The sequence below is a fragment of the Daktulosphaira vitifoliae genome, unplaced genomic scaffold (assembly GCF_025091365.1).
Source record: "Daktulosphaira vitifoliae isolate Bord-2020 unplaced genomic scaffold, ASM2509136v1 Scaffold_3, whole genome shotgun sequence".
Lineage (NCBI taxonomy): Eukaryota > Metazoa > Arthropoda > Insecta > Hemiptera > Phylloxeridae > Daktulosphaira > Daktulosphaira vitifoliae.
Window position 1 is genome coordinate 11,927,801 of NW_026099574.1, and position 19,894 is coordinate 11,947,694.

A 19,894-nucleotide genomic window follows, 5' to 3' on the forward strand; every position below is an offset into this window, starting at 1 on the left:
ATGACATGGTTTTACCTTAGCTGGGTGTACTTTGCTTAAATCGGTAGTGAATAAATGTGTATAATTCTTAATCAGATTTGTAAGTGTGTTATGCTGTTCGACTGTTAAATGTGGTGATATTTTTATTTCTGTACCCTCGGAGTTATAAACACGCTCTTTGTTATTGTCTAGAATTGTGCTAACATCTAGCTTTTGAGTCTTATTTTGCGCTATATATGTTTTAATGTCTTGTTTAACTGATTCTAAAGATATAAAATTAGTAGTATGTATAATATTAGTGGGGATTTTAGAAATGTTTTTATTGTTTTTCTTTAGTATACCTGGTATCCAGTGTGTACCTTCATTTACAAGGTAAAGAACTATTAATTGCCTATCACCAGGGCCATATACATATCCTAATTTGGAATGTTTTATATAGATGTACAAATCAAAGCCATAAAAATTTGATAACGTTGCTAATTGATCGTCATGCCANTCGATAACGTTGCTAATTGATCGCCATGCCACCAGTAGTTAGGTAGTTCTTCCAGATCTAATAATTTACATATTTTAGCTAAATTTGTTATTTGGTTTCCATATGAGTTCAAAGAATTTATTAACGCATAAATTCCACATCGTCCGTCAGAAGGAACATCTTCCCCTAATTGATATTGTGAAAACACATTCATAAATTTTGATGTAGAAGTATCATTAATAATAGAATTAATGTTTTTCTTAAGGTTTTTTATAGAAGATTGCACGTTAGATATAATGTCATTATTGTGTTTAGGTATTGAAAGTATAGGGTAACAGATTAATATATCTATCGGTTGATTTTGGAATATTTCAAATATTATGTCTTTGATTGTGTCCCAATATAGGCCATCACAAATTAAATCTACGGAAGAAAATGCTATGAAAGGAAACTTTTGTTCTAAAGCAATATTTTTTAGATTAAAGAGACTTTCGAAGAGATCTAGGTATGAAGCCTGAGAATCGCAAAACTCTTTTGTTATTAATAAGTGTATTATTTTATCAGATATTATTGTGTTTACTTGACCTAAATATATGTTAGTATTTTTTAGCAAATCCGTTATGTTACCAAATTTATTAGTAACATTTTCAAATATTTTAGATTTATATTTTAGGTCAGTAGATGTACATAAAGCTATGGTGTAATTATTGGGAATATTCATAATATCTATAAATGTTTCTTTGATATTGTTATTTTGTTTACAACAGTTGGTGCTTTTTATATGATCCATGTTTTTTTTTATATTTTCTATTGTGTTTTTAAATTTACTACTCATTATAGGGGTTTCGATTTAGTTTAAAAATAGGACTTTTTTAGCATAATTTATATTTGCGTTATGTTGAGATAAAAATTCATTGTCTAATATAATTGTACTACTTAAATTTTCTATAACGCACACTGGTATTTGATAAAATTTATTTTCTATTTCTAATTTAATTGTGGTTGTTCCCAATAAATTTAATGGTGATTTATCTGCACCGGATAATTTATAATTGTGATTTTTATTTATATTAGATGAATCTATGATGTCAGGTTTTATACAATTTATATTTGCACCTGAATCTATTGTGACTTCTATTGGTTCGTTATTTAATTTAGCTAAAATATATAATGCATTAGCTTTTCTATCGCGATTTAGAATTATAAAAATGTTGTTTGTGTCAGTGTTAGTACTTTTATTAGGAATTGGAGAAGAAGGTGAATGCATATAATCTCCAATTATTGCATTTGACCTTGGCGCGTGTTTTTTTGGTAGTTAGAATTTTTGTTGAGATAACAATTCTCCCTTGTATGATATCGTTTATTACATAAATCACAGATCAAGTTGCAATTTTCCGATTTGTGATTATTGCGATTACAATATATACAATTATTCTTTCGCTCATATGTATTTCTGGGACTATAATTATTATTGTAATTTCTATTAGCATATTGCGTATTATTTTGTTGATAATTATTTGCGCGAGTATCGTTATAATTTTGGCGTGAATAAAATATTGGACGTAAATAATTATTTCCCGAACGTAAATTGTTGTTGTTTCGACGCGTATTATAGTATTCTTGCCGCGTGCCATTAAATAAACGTTTGCTGTTGTCGGTGTTATCATTATTGTTTTTTGTAATAAAAAACTGAAGTTTAGAAATTTGTGAAGTTATATTATCTAACTGTTGTTGCATTTTATTTTGCTCACCGATTTGATAAATATTTTCGCTAGTTATTCGCTGTTTTATATCGTCTTTCGATTGTATAGTATCCCCTTGTAACATAAATTCAACGGATTCGTATTTTCTTATATTAGCTTTTAAATCTTTTAAACTATTGTTGTCTAATATACCGACATATCGAGCTATTTTTGGATGTAAACCTTTCATTATATTATGTACTAACTCAGATTGTGACATTTTAGGATCTACGCGCTTACATAATTTTTCAGTGTCATTAATGAAAGAGGCAATGGACTCATCTGGGAGTTGTTTACGTTTAGAGAGCATAATTCTAAGCATGTGATTTTGTGCAGTGGGTTCAAATTCAATACGCATGGCGTTTTCTAGGTCAGGCCATTTTACTGAGGGGTTCTCCCTTTCATAATTTTCATAAAATATTAGAGCAGTATCGGTTAAATAAATAGCTAAGAATGACTTCTTTTGATCGGGTGACCAATTATTTATATCGCTAGCTCTGTTATACTTAGTTAAAAAGGCATCCACGCTTTCGTGAATCGCGCCAGAAAATTTGTCAGGTTGACAAAATGGAATTCGCTCGTTCATGTTTTTGGGAGGTTGATGATTAACTTCAAAATCAGATTCTATAAACTCGCCTAAAAGGAAACGTTGGAGTCTGTCTTTAAGAATAGTTATTGAACCGTCGATTCTTAATTTTCTTTTAGTTAATTCTTCTACTATTGAATTATATGGGGCTTTTTTTATCCACAAAGCTAAATTTTGAGTGTATTGAACAATTTTATCTGAATCAGTAGAGGATTCTTCCATTTATTACATTAATTAATACAAATAAATATATGAATGTATTTTTGTAATTAATTAAATTAGAAGTAATATGACACAGTTTTATAATTAAGTATTGTTTAAAAAAAAAGAAATGATAGTAATAAAAATAAAATTTATATAAAATTTTGTATTAAGTAAATTATTGGGAATAAAATTATTTTTTAACTGTTTCAGGATTTACGCATGAAATATTTTCGTCTTTAAATAAAATTTGTGAAATTTGATATGATGAATGTTTAAATAAATAATCAAGTATTAATGTGAGATGAGTTAAAATAATACTTTCTGTAATAGGAAAGATTGTGCGATTATCTATAAAAGTGTTTATAAATTTTTGAATAAGTAACGTATTTTGTACGTTTATGTTAAGGCGAAGAGTAGAAACCCAAAGTATATCTGCTAGATATATCATTAAATGATGATGAGTTGAAATTGTTCTGTTTTTTATTTGAAAAGTTACTATGCCGATCATATATTTTACTACTGATATAAGATTTTGTTTCGTTAAATCTGACATTTGTAATGTATATTATATTACAAAAATTAGGAACATTGAAGAAAAATATTGTAATGATCTCGGTATTTGGGAAGTAGATTCAAAGCCACGAGTTGGTCGCCACTTTGTAATAAAAATAAAATAAGGGGAGGCGATAAGATAGAGATAGTAGGAAAGGGATTATAAGTTATTTGAATTGTATTAGATTCATTCATATCATCTTAATCCTACCTCTTATCCACTCTGTCCTATTTCTTAATATTACATGAATATAGTGCATGTCTTAAGACTACACTTACCTTGATGTCCAAATGGATTCGTAGATAGATAGAATGAATTGTGATGTTCCTTGTTGATGTCGATATTTTAAGTTAATTTAAATAAATAAAAATACAGATATGAGGGGCAACATACTGAGTTTATTTCTATAACTTGTATTAATTATTTTGACAAATATATATAAGTCTTATAATTNAATAGATTGATACAATAATCATAAACAATAACCTTGCCCAACTAAATGTAGATTGTCTTTGGGCAAATTTTCATCAATTTTCTTACATGACTAGTGGAAACTTAACTATTGTTCATTTTTAGTGACTTATCCATGAAAATATATATTCATTATTAATACTTTTCTAAATAATTGATGGACTAAGTTCAAGTTTTTGTTTAATATACGTGTCAAATACAGTCCAAACTACGTACATATTAATCACTGACTCAAAAAGTCGTTTTGTTTTTAGGATTTCTAATGCCGTAGATGTAAAATAAAGAGCTATAGGTTTATATCTCGTCTTTAACAATGTAAATATATAAGCTATTCTATTCTTGTTTTGTTATATTTGTTAACTAAATTAAATGAATACGGAGAAATGTCAGTAAGCCTGGTTTGACTTGTTTTAATTGGTATCCAAAATATTTCTCTGCATTCTCGTAGAATAAATTACGTACTTGATTGTGTTTTATATTACTACATTGAAAAGTGAACAATAATAAAATAACAACAATCAATAGTATCTAAAGATTTGCATCGAAGCATTTTTTGTGATAGTGATTTTAATCACTATATTACACATAATACATTACTATATCACTGTATTACATAGCTAATAATTCAAAAATAATATGTAAATAAAACTATCAAAAAATAAAAAAAATTTTTTAAATTATTATTCTGTAAATAATTTAGTGGTTATGATGAAATATGTATACTGTATACATATTATATACTAGTATGAATAATAGTCTATAATAATAATAATAACCGAAAAAGTAATAAAAGCAGGTTATTGACATAAATGACTTTTTTAAAACTTATATATTAGTAATATTATAAAATTTTATTTAAATTTTTTAAAAATATTGAAACTGGAAGTTCTTAACACTTATATTAAAACTTAATTAGCTCATATTTACTGAATTAATATTTTTCATTTTTATTTTCATAAATGATTTTGCTTTTTAAAAAAAATATAATATGTTTTTTAATATGCTCGGTTCAAGTTATTGAAGCACCAAGAGTTTTTTCAAAAAACAAAAGTATTCATGATGCAAATTTCATTCACACTTTTTTTAAAAATGTATGCTGGCAAAATTTAAATGACGTTACTATTGTTAAGTATTTTAAAGATGATTATATAATACAAGATATTTTAAAATCGCCTTTTAACCGCGATAATTATTCAAAAAGAATAAGAATTGGCACTCTATTTCTTGGTTGCTCATACGCAAACGATCTACGGTATATTTTCTTCATGCTGAAAAATTTATGTACCTACTGTCATAGCATTGCTGACCCTAAACAAATGTATAATTGTTCTGTAGAGATTATAAATAATACTTTTGCAATTATTCCAATGTTAAAAAAAATGAAAGGAGCTATGGATACTATCGAAAATTACCATATTCAACCATGGAATAAAAATCTTGTAATTCGTTATATGATGAGTAATGTTTTTGAATCTTATGGTTTTAATAAAGAATCTTTAAAAAAATTGCAACCCTCACAGGACGATCCTGAAATAACAAAATCAGTATTAGAGTATATTAATAAATATTTAAATGAATACATGACAATTATAAAAAGTGAAATTGATACATTTTGCTTAAATGAACAAGTGGACCTAAACTCATTGTGGAATGAATACAAATACAGATCATCTCATAATCCAAACATAGAATTTTATCATTATCTTAACGTACAAGTTAGAAATAAAATATACAATACAATTATTAATAAATTTTTCAAACTAGGTTTCTTGTATAATATCCAAACTGAAATGGTTTCTATTCCATTAGAATTTACTTTACCTGATGATTATATAGGTAAATTTTGTTATACTTATGAAAAAAATATCAACAATTTGTCATTATTTTTATTAAATCGTAACAAATTTATAACATTTTATTTAGAAATCAATTTAAATAACTCAACCACTGACACTTTACCGAAAACCGTATTCATCGAACAAGAAGGTACTTTTTTTATTACTTAGAGTAATTTTATCTGAGCGTTTCAAATGTTTTAATTTTAATGATTTGTTTAGGATTTACTAGTTATGCTAATTTAAATGAGGCTTATTTAATATCAATTCTGCACAATGAAGGTAAATATTTATTTGTAAATTTTATTATGGTTTAAATATTAATATTTAATTTAATACGTTAAATTAAAACATTTTTTATTTTTTGGATTGCGTTTTCTTCAATTTAGAACTCAGATACATAACTAACTTAACAACAATAGATTATCAGGAAGGTAAAATTAAATTATTGATAGTCAATTTTAATTACAACATATTTGTTGACTAACTGTTCTATCCATAACTTATTTTCAGAAAATCAAATAAATTATGAAACTGGGGAAAATTCACAACAAAATGATTTAAACGATAAACCTTTTTATACGTTTATTTAAAGTTTATTTAAAGCTTAACTAAAAATGCTCAAATATATTAAATATTTTATGTGCTTCTATTAAGTTATAGTAATTATTTAAATATTTTTGTGTACCGAAATTATCAATTCCTATATCCGTCATATCCAATTTACAAGTTAATNTGCTATATCCGCCATATCCAATTTACAAGTTAATTATTTTCACCTATACAATCAATATTTCTCAAAATAATAATAATTTTGAACGATTTTTTTTTAGATTTTTTAGTTATTTATAATTATACATTTATTTGTTATCAGTTAATTTTAGGTTCATCACTTATAAGAGTATCAATTTTGTTTTTACAAATGGAAACATATTTTTAGTTTGATAAATTGATAGTGATCGTATTTTTTATTCATATTTATTCATTTGCTTATTATTCACTTTAAAATTACAATTATTCGAAATTGTACACGTGTATAAAATAAACGGGACTTTAAAAACAGGTAGCTAATTGTAACATTTATGATTTACTCCTTATGCGTTAATTATTGTCAATTATAGCTTTATCGTTAAGATTAATGTATTACATTTTTATAAAAACGTATATTTAGGAATACGATATTTTAGGAAATATGAAGCAGTTTTACTTTCTTATCAAATTATTAGGTATACAATACTTTAATAGAAAATAAAATAATAGAAGTTGAAAGATTCTAGTTTATCAATTATTCGCATACGAGTTTGTGTAATATATTTATAACCTTGTTCATACTTATTTTTAACTCTTCTATAGTAATGACGCATCAAAGTGTTAATACTACATGTATACTTTCTTATTTGTTCATTCAAAATGTGTAGTTTTTTATATTTCACGGCTTGACTTAAAAAATTATGGTTCGTAACATTATAAGAAATATTATACAGTAAATAAAATTAATTTATACCAATAATATCATAGAGATATACCAATCACAAATGAAAAATATCCTTCATAACTTGATGTGCCAGTTCAAAACTGCAATAATTCAAACAATTTAATTTCCCCATTTAATGATTTAAACAAGGTTTTTCCTTTCTTGAATATCGGATATATTCAATGAAAACTTTAATTTTAAAAACTTCGTTGTCTAAAAAATAACTTAGTTGCATTGAATTGGATTTATCGACGTTAAATTTTGAAGAATCAACTACAACTTAGATTTCAAAATTTAAGAACTAAACTTTTTGAGTTGTTGCAATTTTGGGACGTTGAAATAATTAAGTTAAACGATTAAGTTAAAACGTAAAATACATATCCTAAATGGTTGTTACACTTTAATTGTTCTTTATAAACACATACATTATATCCAAAATAAATCAATTATACACGAGATGTATTCGACGTAATGACGGAATTCAGACTTAAGTTACACGGTGTTCATATTAAAATGTACCCATACTATATAAGTAGTTTAAATTTAACAATCGCTCAATATTATCAAATATCAAACTTAAGCTATTCAAAGTATAAACGGTAAATATATTAAGATTCATCTGAATAAAATTCAATATTGAGCGAAAGTAATTAATGTACTACACGTTATACAAACTTTATAAAAGTTACTATTCTAAAACTATTTTAAAAATAAATTAAGCATAAGTATAAAATTCACCTATAATCTATATCAGTAAGTGTACAAAAATATGTTTGATAGATGTTTTAATTATACATAATTTTCTACTGAATAAAATTTCTACTCCAAAGTATATATCTAGTAAACAGTATGTAATTTATTATAAAAAGTGTTGACACTGTCTATTATGAAAAATAAGGAAAAATCAATCATACATTTTTAGCTAATTTTTTACAAGTTATTATATAACCAAAACCTTATTAAATTTGAAAAATAGAACAAGTTAAGTGTTATTATATTACAATGATTGCAAAAATATTTGCAAAATTCAGTATAATCATAGCTATGAACAATTGAAAATTTAAAGGCCCACGTACAGGATCTGTTAGTTTGGTCTGTTACATCATAAAATTTTATTCCTTATAATTTTTCTGGCATTTTCGATAAGAGATTAGCCATACATTGTAACACATTGATTCCACGTATTATTAATGCTAAAATGTTGTAACATAATTTTGTACACGATTTGCTTGACTATACTATTTTGGAGTTATAATATAAAATGGTTTGACAGGTAATAACGCGTTTTCTCATTTTTTTGTAATAATTAATTTCTGTTTAATTATTTTTAAAATCATTATTTTTTTAATATTTTGACACCGCTATATACATAGCCAACTGAATTTTCTACTTCTTACTGAATTTAAGTTTTTGTAAATCAAATTTTGTCCTTTAATAAGTCAAAATTCTTAGAGACTTGGCATTCCTAACTATTTCTTATAATATACTTAATGGTGTGTTCGACGAACATTAACTATCTAATATGTGGCTTATGTAATTGTATAATATTATGAGTTAGTAACAAAGTCTATTATTCATACTAACGGGACTTGCAACCTAAATAATTTATTTCATTACAAACACATTTAATCTAAGGCCTTTTAGGTTATTTTTCAAGATTATACTGATTATTTCACAGTATTACTTTATCATTCTATGTTTAAATAAATTGTGCATTATAATGTAAAAAGAGCTGAATTATGTTTTCATTTTAAGTTTATCATATGTGTAGCTCATAATGTAATCGTGTTATATTGAGTATAAATCAAAAACCAAGAGCTCATCATAAGTTACTCCAACAGTACGCTTTATTATTAAGTCTAAAAAACATAAGACTATGATAGGAATCAAAAAGATCCTTTTTTCAAAGTTAAACCGTATACATTCTACCAAACTGAATACAATTTTTCAAACTTGAACTAATAAAGTTTATGTGCATGAAATTTCATCCATACATATTTGTTTTTATATATTTGCTTGATAATATATTGATAGAAAAAAGTTTTCAACTTTTACTACATAATCTATACTTCGCAACTGTGTTTCATCAAATAACTTACCTACTATGTTTGTATTTATAAAAATAAAAATGAATTCATACACATGTATATAAATTTTTTTTTTAGCAGTATTTTAGGCAATGTCTAATCTATTTTAAGTTTTATAACTACGAACAGTTAAATTTTATGTAAATCTATTTACTGAGAAATTTCTAATCTTTGCATTAATTGATGTCTTTGAAAATTAAATGTGTAATATTTTTTTGCAGAAAATAAAATGCCTCATTTACTTCAAATTGATTTTAAAAAAACCCAGCAAATTGGGTAGCCGCACAGTGTGGACGAGGCATAGATGGGACAAGTATAGATGATATCTGACAGTGATTAAAATCACTATCAGAAAAAACGCTTCGATGCAAATCTGTGATAGAGATTAATTTTAAAATTTTGATGGATTATTCCAAAAGCTGTCACAAATAATATCTAATCGAAGCAATTATCCTCAAAAATTGAAAAAATTTCCCGCAATCCCCGTAAATTGGCAAAAACTCCAAAAAAATTACGAATTTAAAAATCATTAATTTTTGAATTTTTTTTCAAATATTTTTACATTAAACTGCTATAACTTTATAAAAAATGACAATTAGCTATGTATGTCATCTCCTATTTCCATATTTAAATCCTGAATACAACTTTTTGGATTTATAAGTGTAATATATATAATATATAAATTTATAAAGGGTAGTGGTCCGTTTAAAAAAAAAAATATGCCACATAAAAGATGAATATAAATAGTACTTATCTAAATAAAATTTTAATGATCCATACATTTTTCAAAAAGCTAGTGTTATAAAATTAAAAATAAAAAAAAAATTTTTTTTTACAAAAGTTCTATTTTTCTTATTAACTTTTTATGTTCGTTTTCAACATGAAATCAAAATAATTTTTTTTTTTTCATAATTAAGTATATTACATAAGCTTTAATTTAAGAAATATATAAAAGTATCAGTATTTCTAGAATACTTTTAAAAGTTAATTTATTATGAAAAATTTGTCATTTTAAATCCCCCCCAGTGAACAAATAAATCAAATTTATAAAAAAATATACAGAATGATAGGTAAATACCTCAGGTATCTACAAAAAATATATCGATTTTGTCATTTTTTATAAAGTTATAGCAGTTTAATATAAAAATATTTGAAAAAAAATTCGAAAATTAGTGATTTTTAAATTCGTAATTTTTTTGGAGTTTTTGCCAATTTACGGGGATTGCGGGAAATTTTTTCAATTTTTGTGGATAATTTCTTCGATTAGATATGTTTCGTGATATTTTGATGTATCGTTGAAAGATAATTGGTTCGATGAGAGTTGAGAAAATGTGATAACAGACACAAAAAAAAAAAAACACTTAATAGTAAAATTATTACCTTTTCAGCTTTGCATTGAAGTTAAAAATTCAAATCTATTTGATTTCCCAAAATTAATAGTATTAAATTTTTTTAAGTTACTTAAGTATCTTTAACCGTTACTTTAGTAAATGTCACCGTTTATCAGTATTAAGAAACAATAACTGTTGTATTATTTATTTAATAGTTGTTATCTACCAATAATTATCTTAATTAGATTTCATTTTAGTTTTAACCAATTAGATACATGATTACAATACATAGAATGAATGAAATTGATATTCAATAATATAATATTGTAATTTTAACGGAGATATTACAAAAATAAAAAGAAGTTATATATTCATATACATTTAACGCGTATAAAAATTAAAAGGGATTGATGCAATACTTTTAAAGTTATAACAGTTAATAAAATTATAAGTTTTATACACTGGACTACAAGGAACTAACATCAGAAACAAAAATATACTTTTCTAAATCAACTTTTCGTGATGTTTTCAAATGTGCAATTAAACTTTTTCTATAACTTCTAAGTTTTAATATTATTACTTATTATTAAAAAATAAGTATTTACGTAGAAAAAAAAAATAATTAAGAACAAAAAAACAAAATTGTTTTAAATTAATATTGATTTTGATTATTAATATGATAAAAATAAGGAATATGACATATTTAACCTATTTGTTTAATCGTTTAAAGTTGATTTTTGTGAATGTTTATAATAAAAACAAATTAATTTATTTTACCATAATTTTTAGCTCAATTGGCAAGTTTTAATTGACATTATTAAATAGAAAATTTTATGAGAATTAAAAAAATTGTACCGTTAAGATTAATATGCAGATAGGAATTTTTATAAATACTATTTATAGTAAATTTATCAGAATAGCTCAATATTTTTTTGTATTTTTATCGTAATAGATAACTTAAATAGAAGTAATAGTAATCATTTCCTAATAACTTTTATAGTTTTAAATGATTTTGCAATTGAAATATTCAGAACTTAATTAATTTTAATTATATACTTATTTCAGGAGAAACTAACAATCATTTTTTTTAGAAATGATTTATATAGCAACATGTTACAAAAAAATTTGTAATATTATAGTCTAGTAGTAGCACACACAAATAGAGTAAAAAAATTATTAAATTACAAAGTAAAAAGATTAAATTTTGTAGTTGAAACCTATCATATCAAACTTAATTCATCAATAAATACTTTGAAAACATTAGAAATGAATGATTTTAATTGTATTTTTTCAATTTTTGAGGGTAATATCTTCAACTAGATACGAATTGTAGTCATTTGACGTATCGTTGAAAAAAGTAGGCCAAGTTAGAGCAGAGAAAATAAATGATAGTCACAAAAATTTATCTTCTCAGCTTTGCATCGAAGCTAAAACTTAAAATATAGTAAAATAATTTTAATACGAATAAGAAATTTCTTCTTACAAGGGGCGACTAAAGTGATGGGATCCTTGATCTTTATTGAAGTTATTGAATCTAAATGTGATAAAAATCAGACGAGTTAAAAATTTATACTAACTTAAAAAGAATTAAGAAAAAATGCAAAAAATTCATTGCCATACGCGCATTGGAACCCTGTACCCCAAGCACGTAAAACTCAAGTTTTCCCAAGTCGGCAACCGTACGTCGATACAGTCTGTTGAAAAAATTAGCTTTTAAGCTAGTTCAAATTTCAACGTTATTTTTCTCGAAGCAAACAAATTTAAATAAGTTTAACTTTCTATGATATATTAATTTTAATTTATATAATATTTATGAAAATCTGTATTCCCCTTGTCAGGTATTTTAAAATAAAATAAAATACAAAACCCAGAATTTTAACACAAAAATAGCAAATTTTTGAATACGGTAGTCATTTTTACCATGAAGACAAATCCAGAGGTCAAATTTTTTTTTTCAAATTAAAATATATTACATAAGCTTTAATTTAAGATATATATAAAAGTGTCAGTCTTTCCGGAATACTTTCAAAAATTAAATTGAAAATATCGTAGTAACAATACGCATGTTTAAAGTTTTGACCCCCCTTGTTAAAGGGGTATGATCCGATTTACAAAAAAAGCGTGCCAGATGAAAGGGGTATATCAATATTTATTATAAAAAAATAATAATATAGATCCATACATTTTTCCAAAAGTTATATAAAATATAAATTAAATAATATAACATATAAAATCGAGATTTTTTTCACGGAAATCGTACGTTTTTCTTTAACTTTGATGTCCGTTTTCACCACGAAGACAAGTCCAGAGGTCAAATTTTTTTTTTTCAAATTAAAGTATATTACATAAGCTTTAATTTAAGATATATATAAAAGTGTCAGTCTTTCCGGAACATTTTCAAAAGTTAAGTTGAAAAAGTTCTACTTTCTATACGCATTTTAAAAGGTTTGCACCCCCCCTGTATAAAGGGAAAAAGTTCCGATTTAAAAAAAAAGTATGTCGAATGAAAGAGGTAAATATAGAGTATTTATTGTTAAAGAATAGAATTAATTCATGCATTTTTTAAAAAGTTATAGCATCATAATGTTAAAAAATAAAAATATAATATCAAGAATTTTTTCAAAAAAATAGCATATTTTTGCATACGGTAGTCATTTTCACCATGAAGACAAGTCCAGAGGTCAAATTTTTTTTTTTCAAATTAAAGTATATTACATTAGCTTTAATTTAAGGTATATATAAAATTGTCAGTCTTTCCGGAACATTTTCAAAAGTTAAGTTGAAAAAGTTAATTTTTTGTAAAAAAGCTACCATTTTGAAACCCTTCCTGTGGGCTGTTAAAGGGTCAAATGTTCACAAAAATATATAAAATGATAGGTAAATATTTAAGGTATCTATAAAAAAAAAAATTATATTGATTCGATCATTTTTAAAAAAGTTATGGCAATTTTAAGTAAAAAAAAATGAAAAAATATAGAAAATTAGCGATTTTTAAATTTGTAATTTTTTGGGGGATTTCCCCCGTTTACGGGGAACGAAGAAAATTTTTTCAATTTTGAAGGGTAATTTCTTCGATTAGATACGATTTGTGATCTTTTGACGTATCATTAAAAGAAATCGGTTCGGCGAGAGCTGAGAAAATGTGGTAACAGACACAAAAAATAATAATAATAAACACATCATGGTAAAATAAATACCTTCTCAGCTTCGCATCGAAGCTAAGCTTCGGTGCTTGTAGTACTTTGGAATTCAACAGATCAAACCACGCATCTATGATATCTTGTAGAATTTACCTTTCAGCCTCATTGGAATTCTTTTATTGCATAAGACGTCAGATGTTTTTCTCCACTTCAACCAACAATACTTAATCCTGTGTCTTACATCCTTTTGCACAACTGACCCTAAATACTTAAAACTCTCCACCTCTTCAATCACGTCCTCGCCTTTTGTCACTAACCTACTCATTTCACCTTTCTCGTGTTCTCCTTTGTCAAACTCGTACTCTATATACTCAATCTTACTTCTACTTATTCTTAAACCCTTTTCTTTAAGAGCTGATCTCTACACTTTTAGCCTTTGATTAATTCTCTCCCTATTTTCTCTTATTAACACTATATCATTAGCAAACAACATATACCATGGCTCCTCTCCTTGTATTTCTCTAGTTATTTCATCCATCATTGTAGAGAATAAGTAAGGGCTTAAAGCAGAACCTTGGTGCACTTCTAATCTAACCCGAATACCTTCTGATACTCCTCCTACGCTTTTTACCCTGCTAAAAGTGCCATCGTATCATACCCTTCTCCAAATCTATAAATACCATACACAGCTTTTTCATTTTCCCCTAAAATTTTCTATTAGTGTCCTCACATAAAACAATGGCTCCATTGTTGACTTATCAAGCATAAATCCAAAATATAAATCTGTCTATCTTATGACCTTTTCCCAAATTTTCATACTATGACTCATAAGCTTTATGCTTCTATAATTTCGAAACTCCTGTATGTCATCTTTACCTTTAAATATCGGCACCATAATACTATTCCTCCATTCATTTCGAATTTTCCCTTCTAATAAGATTTTATTTATAAGTTCCTTCAAACACCTTATACCAACATTGCCTAATAGTTTCCATACTTTTACTGGCACTTCATCTGGCCCTACTGCTTTATTCTTTTTCATTGATGCCACAGCCATACCTCTTTCTCATTAATTAAATCTACCAGTCCTTTATTCCAAGAGATATCCTTTAATGTTTCTTTTGGGACTCCTCATTCAGTAATTTTTCAAAATACTCTTTCCACCTTTTTTTCATATTATCACCGCTCGAGATTACCTTATTATCAACACTTTTTATACAACTCATATAATGATAATCTTTAGACCTTTTCTCTCTTACTTTTGCAAGTCTATAGGTTTCTTTCTCGCCTTCCTTTGTTCCTAGCCTATCATACAACTCATCGTACCTCTTAAACTTCGCCTTACTTACTGCAAAATGGGCTTCTTTGCATAAGCGATTATTTTTGAATTGCTTTTTCTTACTTGCTATGATTTTTTGAACGTCTTCATACCACCACCATGTTTCCTTGTTTCCTGACAATCTACCCCTACTCTTACCAACAATCTCCTTTGCAGTATTCTTTACACAATTAGCAAATTTATTCCACACATCATTCATGTTTTCTTCGATATTCCATACCGTCCTAACTTTTACCATCTTTACAAACTCTTTTTCGTTTTCCCCTTTCAATTTCGACCACCGGATCTTCGATTTACCCCAGTGTTCCTTCTATTTTTGTATATTCTCTATCCGGTACACCACAACACCACTACCATCAGTCTATGTTGTGTAGTTACACTCTTGCTTAGTATAACTTTACAATCTTTTACTCGCTTTACGCTCTCTCTCTTCCATATAAAATAATCACACTGTGATCTATTCTTCCTACTCTTATAAGTTATATAATGATCTTCCCTTTATCTAAAATAAGTATTGACCACAGTATGATCACACGATACTGCAAAATCCAGTATTCTTTCTCCAGCCTCATTCTTCCCACTAAAACCATATCCTCCATGTACTCTTTCGTATCCTCTCCTCTCATTACCTACATGTCCATTTATATCTCCACCTATCACCGCATCCTCATTGCCGGGTACGTCTTGCATCATCTCATCCATCTCTCTCCAAAACTCTTCCTTATCTATTTCATCACATCCCACTTATGGTGCATAGGCATTTATTACATTCAACACTTTTTCTTCGAATATCAATTTTACGACCATAATTCTATCACTTTTCCTAGCTACTTCTACTACTTTACTTTTCATCTCTTCATCCATTATTATCCCTATACCATTTTTTGTACTAGACTTGCTTGAGTATAATATTTTTTAACCCTCACCTATTTCCCTCGATTTCTCTCCTTTCTACTTAGTTTCCTGCACACAACATATGGTAACTTTTCTCCTCTTCAATACTTCTATCAGTTAATGTTGCAACAAAACAAGTACCTTATCTTACTTTGTATCTATCTTTCTCCCTTATACACGAATCCAGCCTAGAGTTAAGTGGTGATGTTCGTACACCGTTGACACTACAAGAGTTGGGTAGACACAGATCTACCTAAGGAATAAAGTGTTTGATACCGGATGGTATCAAACATTTTATTCCTTAGGCTTTCTCCGTTTTTAACTACTCTATTCCCTCTCGCCTGTTGTCCTCACGTACAACGTAGATGGGAAAATTCGCTTAAGTTTTGTTCAGGACACCTCATACTATCCTGAAAATATTAAGAAATAATCATTTATTAGCTATTAATTATTTTTAGCAACATTTCTTATAGCTCATAGAGGTGTCACCATTATTTTATTATATTGCAAAATACAAAATAATTATCTTATAAAATAGAAAGTGATCTAATTAATAAAATGACTGATAGATAACAATTTTTGTACTCGTACTTTAAAAGTCATGATGATTATTTATATAGACCAGAGGAGAGATACAGCAGTGACTATTTATGTTATTAGCAATGCTATAATAAGAACTAATAGCGCTCATAACAATGAATAAAATTGTGCCCCGAAAAATCAATTTGTTGTAATTACTTGTAATTTGTTGTTCAACACTTAAAAAAATCTATTAATTTAAAAGAAATGCTCTGTAGTTAGTAGTACAACTATCTCTTATAAAAAGTAAAGTAACAGTAAAGGGGACAATTGCCTCTTCCTTGGGCCTGTGTGTTAATATTTTGAAAACCAATATTTACGAAATAAGACTTTCAAGAGTCACCTTGATCTTTAGCAAAAAATATTTCTCTAACATGCTTACCAAAATAAAAAAACATAAGTTACCTCCTTCTTAAAGTGAGTTCTAAAACGCTTTTTATTGATATCACGTCCTTTAAAAAATGATATCTTGCAAACGCAAGATTATTAGATAATTAAACATTTCTGTGTCACACTTTACTCCCAAACATGTATACAATTATTCGAGATACTAGTTTAAAAGTTTTTATCAACCTCTGATTTTCTTAATTAGCTTATTTTCTAATTTATATACTATTTTAATTTTTTAATTATAAAAAAAAATTATATTGATAATAATTTTCGAATTATTTAAAATATGATATAAAATACATAATTAGAATTTGAAATTGACACGGCCGCGTCGTTTCGTTATACACGATGCCCCGCGACTCGTGCCACCATTATCAGCTGTCGCCCTACTATGAGTATTTGACTGACCAACACCGCGTGTCATACGCTACGGTGTAAAGTCCAGCAAATGCCGCACGGCCGACGATAATCCGCCGAAAATGGTGCGAGAATCTTCCTCCGTTGACGAAAAATTTTTTCCTCGTTATATTATGTCATAAAGTTAACCACTCTCCATTTGTTAATCTCTCTATCTTCTATTTCTATATAAATATGAATATTTTAGTTTTATACATATAAAAAATAATTCTACCATTGATAAATTCATGTCTGAAAATGAATCATTTAATTGACTATTTAATTCATCTATAAAGAACTATAAAGAATATAGTTATCATCATTATGAGGGAATATTACTAACATCTTACCATCTTCTGATAACTCTTTTAAATGCACTACCTTATTTCTATCGATACTAGAAATGTAAGGATCCGATGAGATAAGAAGTATGTGAATTAAATCCTCATTAGGATTTAAGCGCGAATTCTTTCTGGTGTGATGTTCTCGGTACATTTTATAATCTTTATTGCGACTCTCTTGTGCCTCCTCAGATTAGTTCCCTAAAATAAATGTTGATATTTTTTATTGTAGTAACTATAATCTTTTGTGATATTACCTATAGGAAGTGGCGCATATTGAATAATAAGAGCACCGTGTAACAAAATTTTATGCACTGACGCCGGCATATAGTACCATGGATACAATGATACAAACAATTTAGCTGTTAAAAAGTAATATTCTTCAAAGGCCTTTATGTTTATTATATATCCGCTCGCTATTACCGATAAAATTGTACCACACCGTTTAATTAAATTAATATCAATTCCAGTACAGGAGGATGACAATTCAGCGTTTTTAAAAAATTTCCTTGCAGTATTGCCATCGTTCGTAGTTCCATGTCCTATAATTGGACAATAATGAATATATATTAGACAATATTAAATTGTATAGAATGAATTATTTTTTAAATTTTTTAACATTCTAATAATAAATTAGACTAAAGTATCACATACCTTGTAACACAATATCTACTAAAAGTCCCATTTCAGACCTAAATTTATTTTGATTATGTTTTTTACGAACTGTTAGGGGCTAGTTTAATAGTTGAGGATCTTGGTCAAAACCAAGAATCAGAAGCTACCCGACGTCTGCCCAAATATGGTCCCTATCTACTTAAATGAGTTTTAATTGCCTGAAGGAGACACAGGCAATCGTGTACCTTAGTTACAGGGGATAGATTATTAAATAAAATTAGACTATTGTTTTATGTCAACGACAAAGTAAAGTTATATTTTAGATGTTTAGTAAATATAAGTTATATGTAATGTACAATACGTCTGACCTGAATCCTAGTACAGTTGGTTAGTAGGGATATCCAAGTGAGACGGAGTTACGACAGATGAATAAAATACTCAAAAAATCGTATCCACGCATGCAACGTTGACAATCCATACTTATAATTTTCTGTTATGCATGGTCGATATTTAACTGCCTCAATGTCATTCATTTCGGTTGGTTTACATCCAAAAATAAAACATTTTTGGCTAGATATTCCAGTCAAAGAATTACATACCTATAAAACTATAAAGCATCTAAATTCAAGTGGCACAAGAGAGAACATGAACATTGTTTGGTCAGTTGTACAAGGGTTGTCATTAAATTTTTGTTTATATTGGGCCTGACCACTACTTCCGTCGCAGCCCCATTTATAGAAAATTTCTAATAACTTTTTGCAAATTTTTACCTCTTTGATAGCTGGTATTTGAAAAATTATTTTAGTTGTGTGATATAAAAGATTCTGCAAGGGTATTATGCAACCAGATTCACTAATTTTAACATTATCAGGATAACATTTTTGTTTAGCACTAAAAATTTTTTCAGAAGATGGATAAATATCGCAATTTCTCTCTTTAGATTCTAATCTTATATTCATATACTGTTGTTTTGTAAGTTGATTGTCTACAATAAATGCTAAAGCTTCATCAGCAGTATAAGAAATAGGTTCTTTGTTACAAGAATCTTCAATTGCCATTTTCATTTGTGGGACACTATTAGGAGACAACAGTAGTTTATTAAATAAAGGAGCCTCATTTCTTTTTACATACACAAATAACTTTTTTTTTGCTGCACATAAAATTTCAGGTGACGTCATTGATGTCATAGTTAACGCAGAGTTAATTTTTCGCCGCATTGTTCGTTCTGAACATTCAGTTAAATCAACCAAAGGTCGGCCCTGTATTGTTTTAGTAGATTTTTTTTTAATGGAAGGCATTTTAAATGGTGTAGTAAGCCATTCTAAATAATTTTTCAAAAACCTTTCATGATAACAACTAACCTTAGTCCATTTTCTAGAAGTAGCCAAACAAAATACTAATATACTTTTTTCAACATTTTTAATAAAAGGAGTACTCCAATTTGCTCCATTATATTTTTGCTT

General features: G+C 27.1%; 3 protein-coding genes across 3 annotated transcripts in view; 2 read left to right on the forward strand and 1 right to left on the reverse strand.

Annotated features, from left to right (window-relative positions):
- The window catches only part of LOC126902414 (uncharacterized), a 76,599-nt gene that overhangs the window by 8,132 nt on the left and 48,573 nt on the right, over nt 1-19,894 (forward strand). The window lies entirely within an intron of this gene.
- On the forward strand, nt 4,898-6,504 carry LOC126902421 (uncharacterized). The gene is made up of 5 exons (XM_050679671.1): nt 4,898-5,846; nt 5,934-5,996; nt 6,068-6,127; nt 6,235-6,279; nt 6,359-6,504. The coding sequence occupies exons 1-5, from the start codon at nt 4,970-4,972 to the stop codon at nt 6,436-6,438; spliced, it is 1,125 nt and encodes a 374-aa protein (XP_050535628.1). The 5' UTR covers nt 4,898-4,969; the 3' UTR covers nt 6,439-6,504.
- On the reverse strand, nt 17,935-18,512 carry LOC126902423 (uncharacterized). The gene is made up of 3 exons (XM_050679675.1): nt 18,471-18,512; nt 18,074-18,358; nt 17,935-18,017 (listed from the first exon to the last, which is right to left on the reverse strand). The coding sequence occupies exons 1-3, from the start codon at nt 18,499-18,501 to the stop codon at nt 18,010-18,012; spliced, it is 324 nt and encodes a 107-aa protein (XP_050535632.1). The 5' UTR covers nt 18,502-18,512; the 3' UTR covers nt 17,935-18,009.

Coding starts and splice junctions, on each gene's coding strand:
- LOC126902421 (XM_050679671.1), top strand. CDS start 4,970: ATGATTTTGCTTTTTAAAAAAAATATAATATGTTTTTTAATATGCTCG. Junction 5,997..6,067: donor CGTATTCATCGAACAAGAAG/GTACTTTTTTTA, acceptor TGATTTGTTTAG/GATTTACTAGTTATGCTAAT. Junction 6,128..6,234: donor ATCAATTCTGCACAATGAAG/GTAAATATTTAT, acceptor TCTTCAATTTAG/AACTCAGATACATAACTAAC.
- LOC126902423 (XM_050679675.1), bottom strand. CDS start 18,501: ATGGGACTTTTAGTAGATATTGTGTTACAAG. Junction 18,359..18,470: donor AGTAGATATTGTGTTACAAG/GTATGTGATACT, acceptor GTCCAATTATAG/GACATGGAACTACGAACGAT.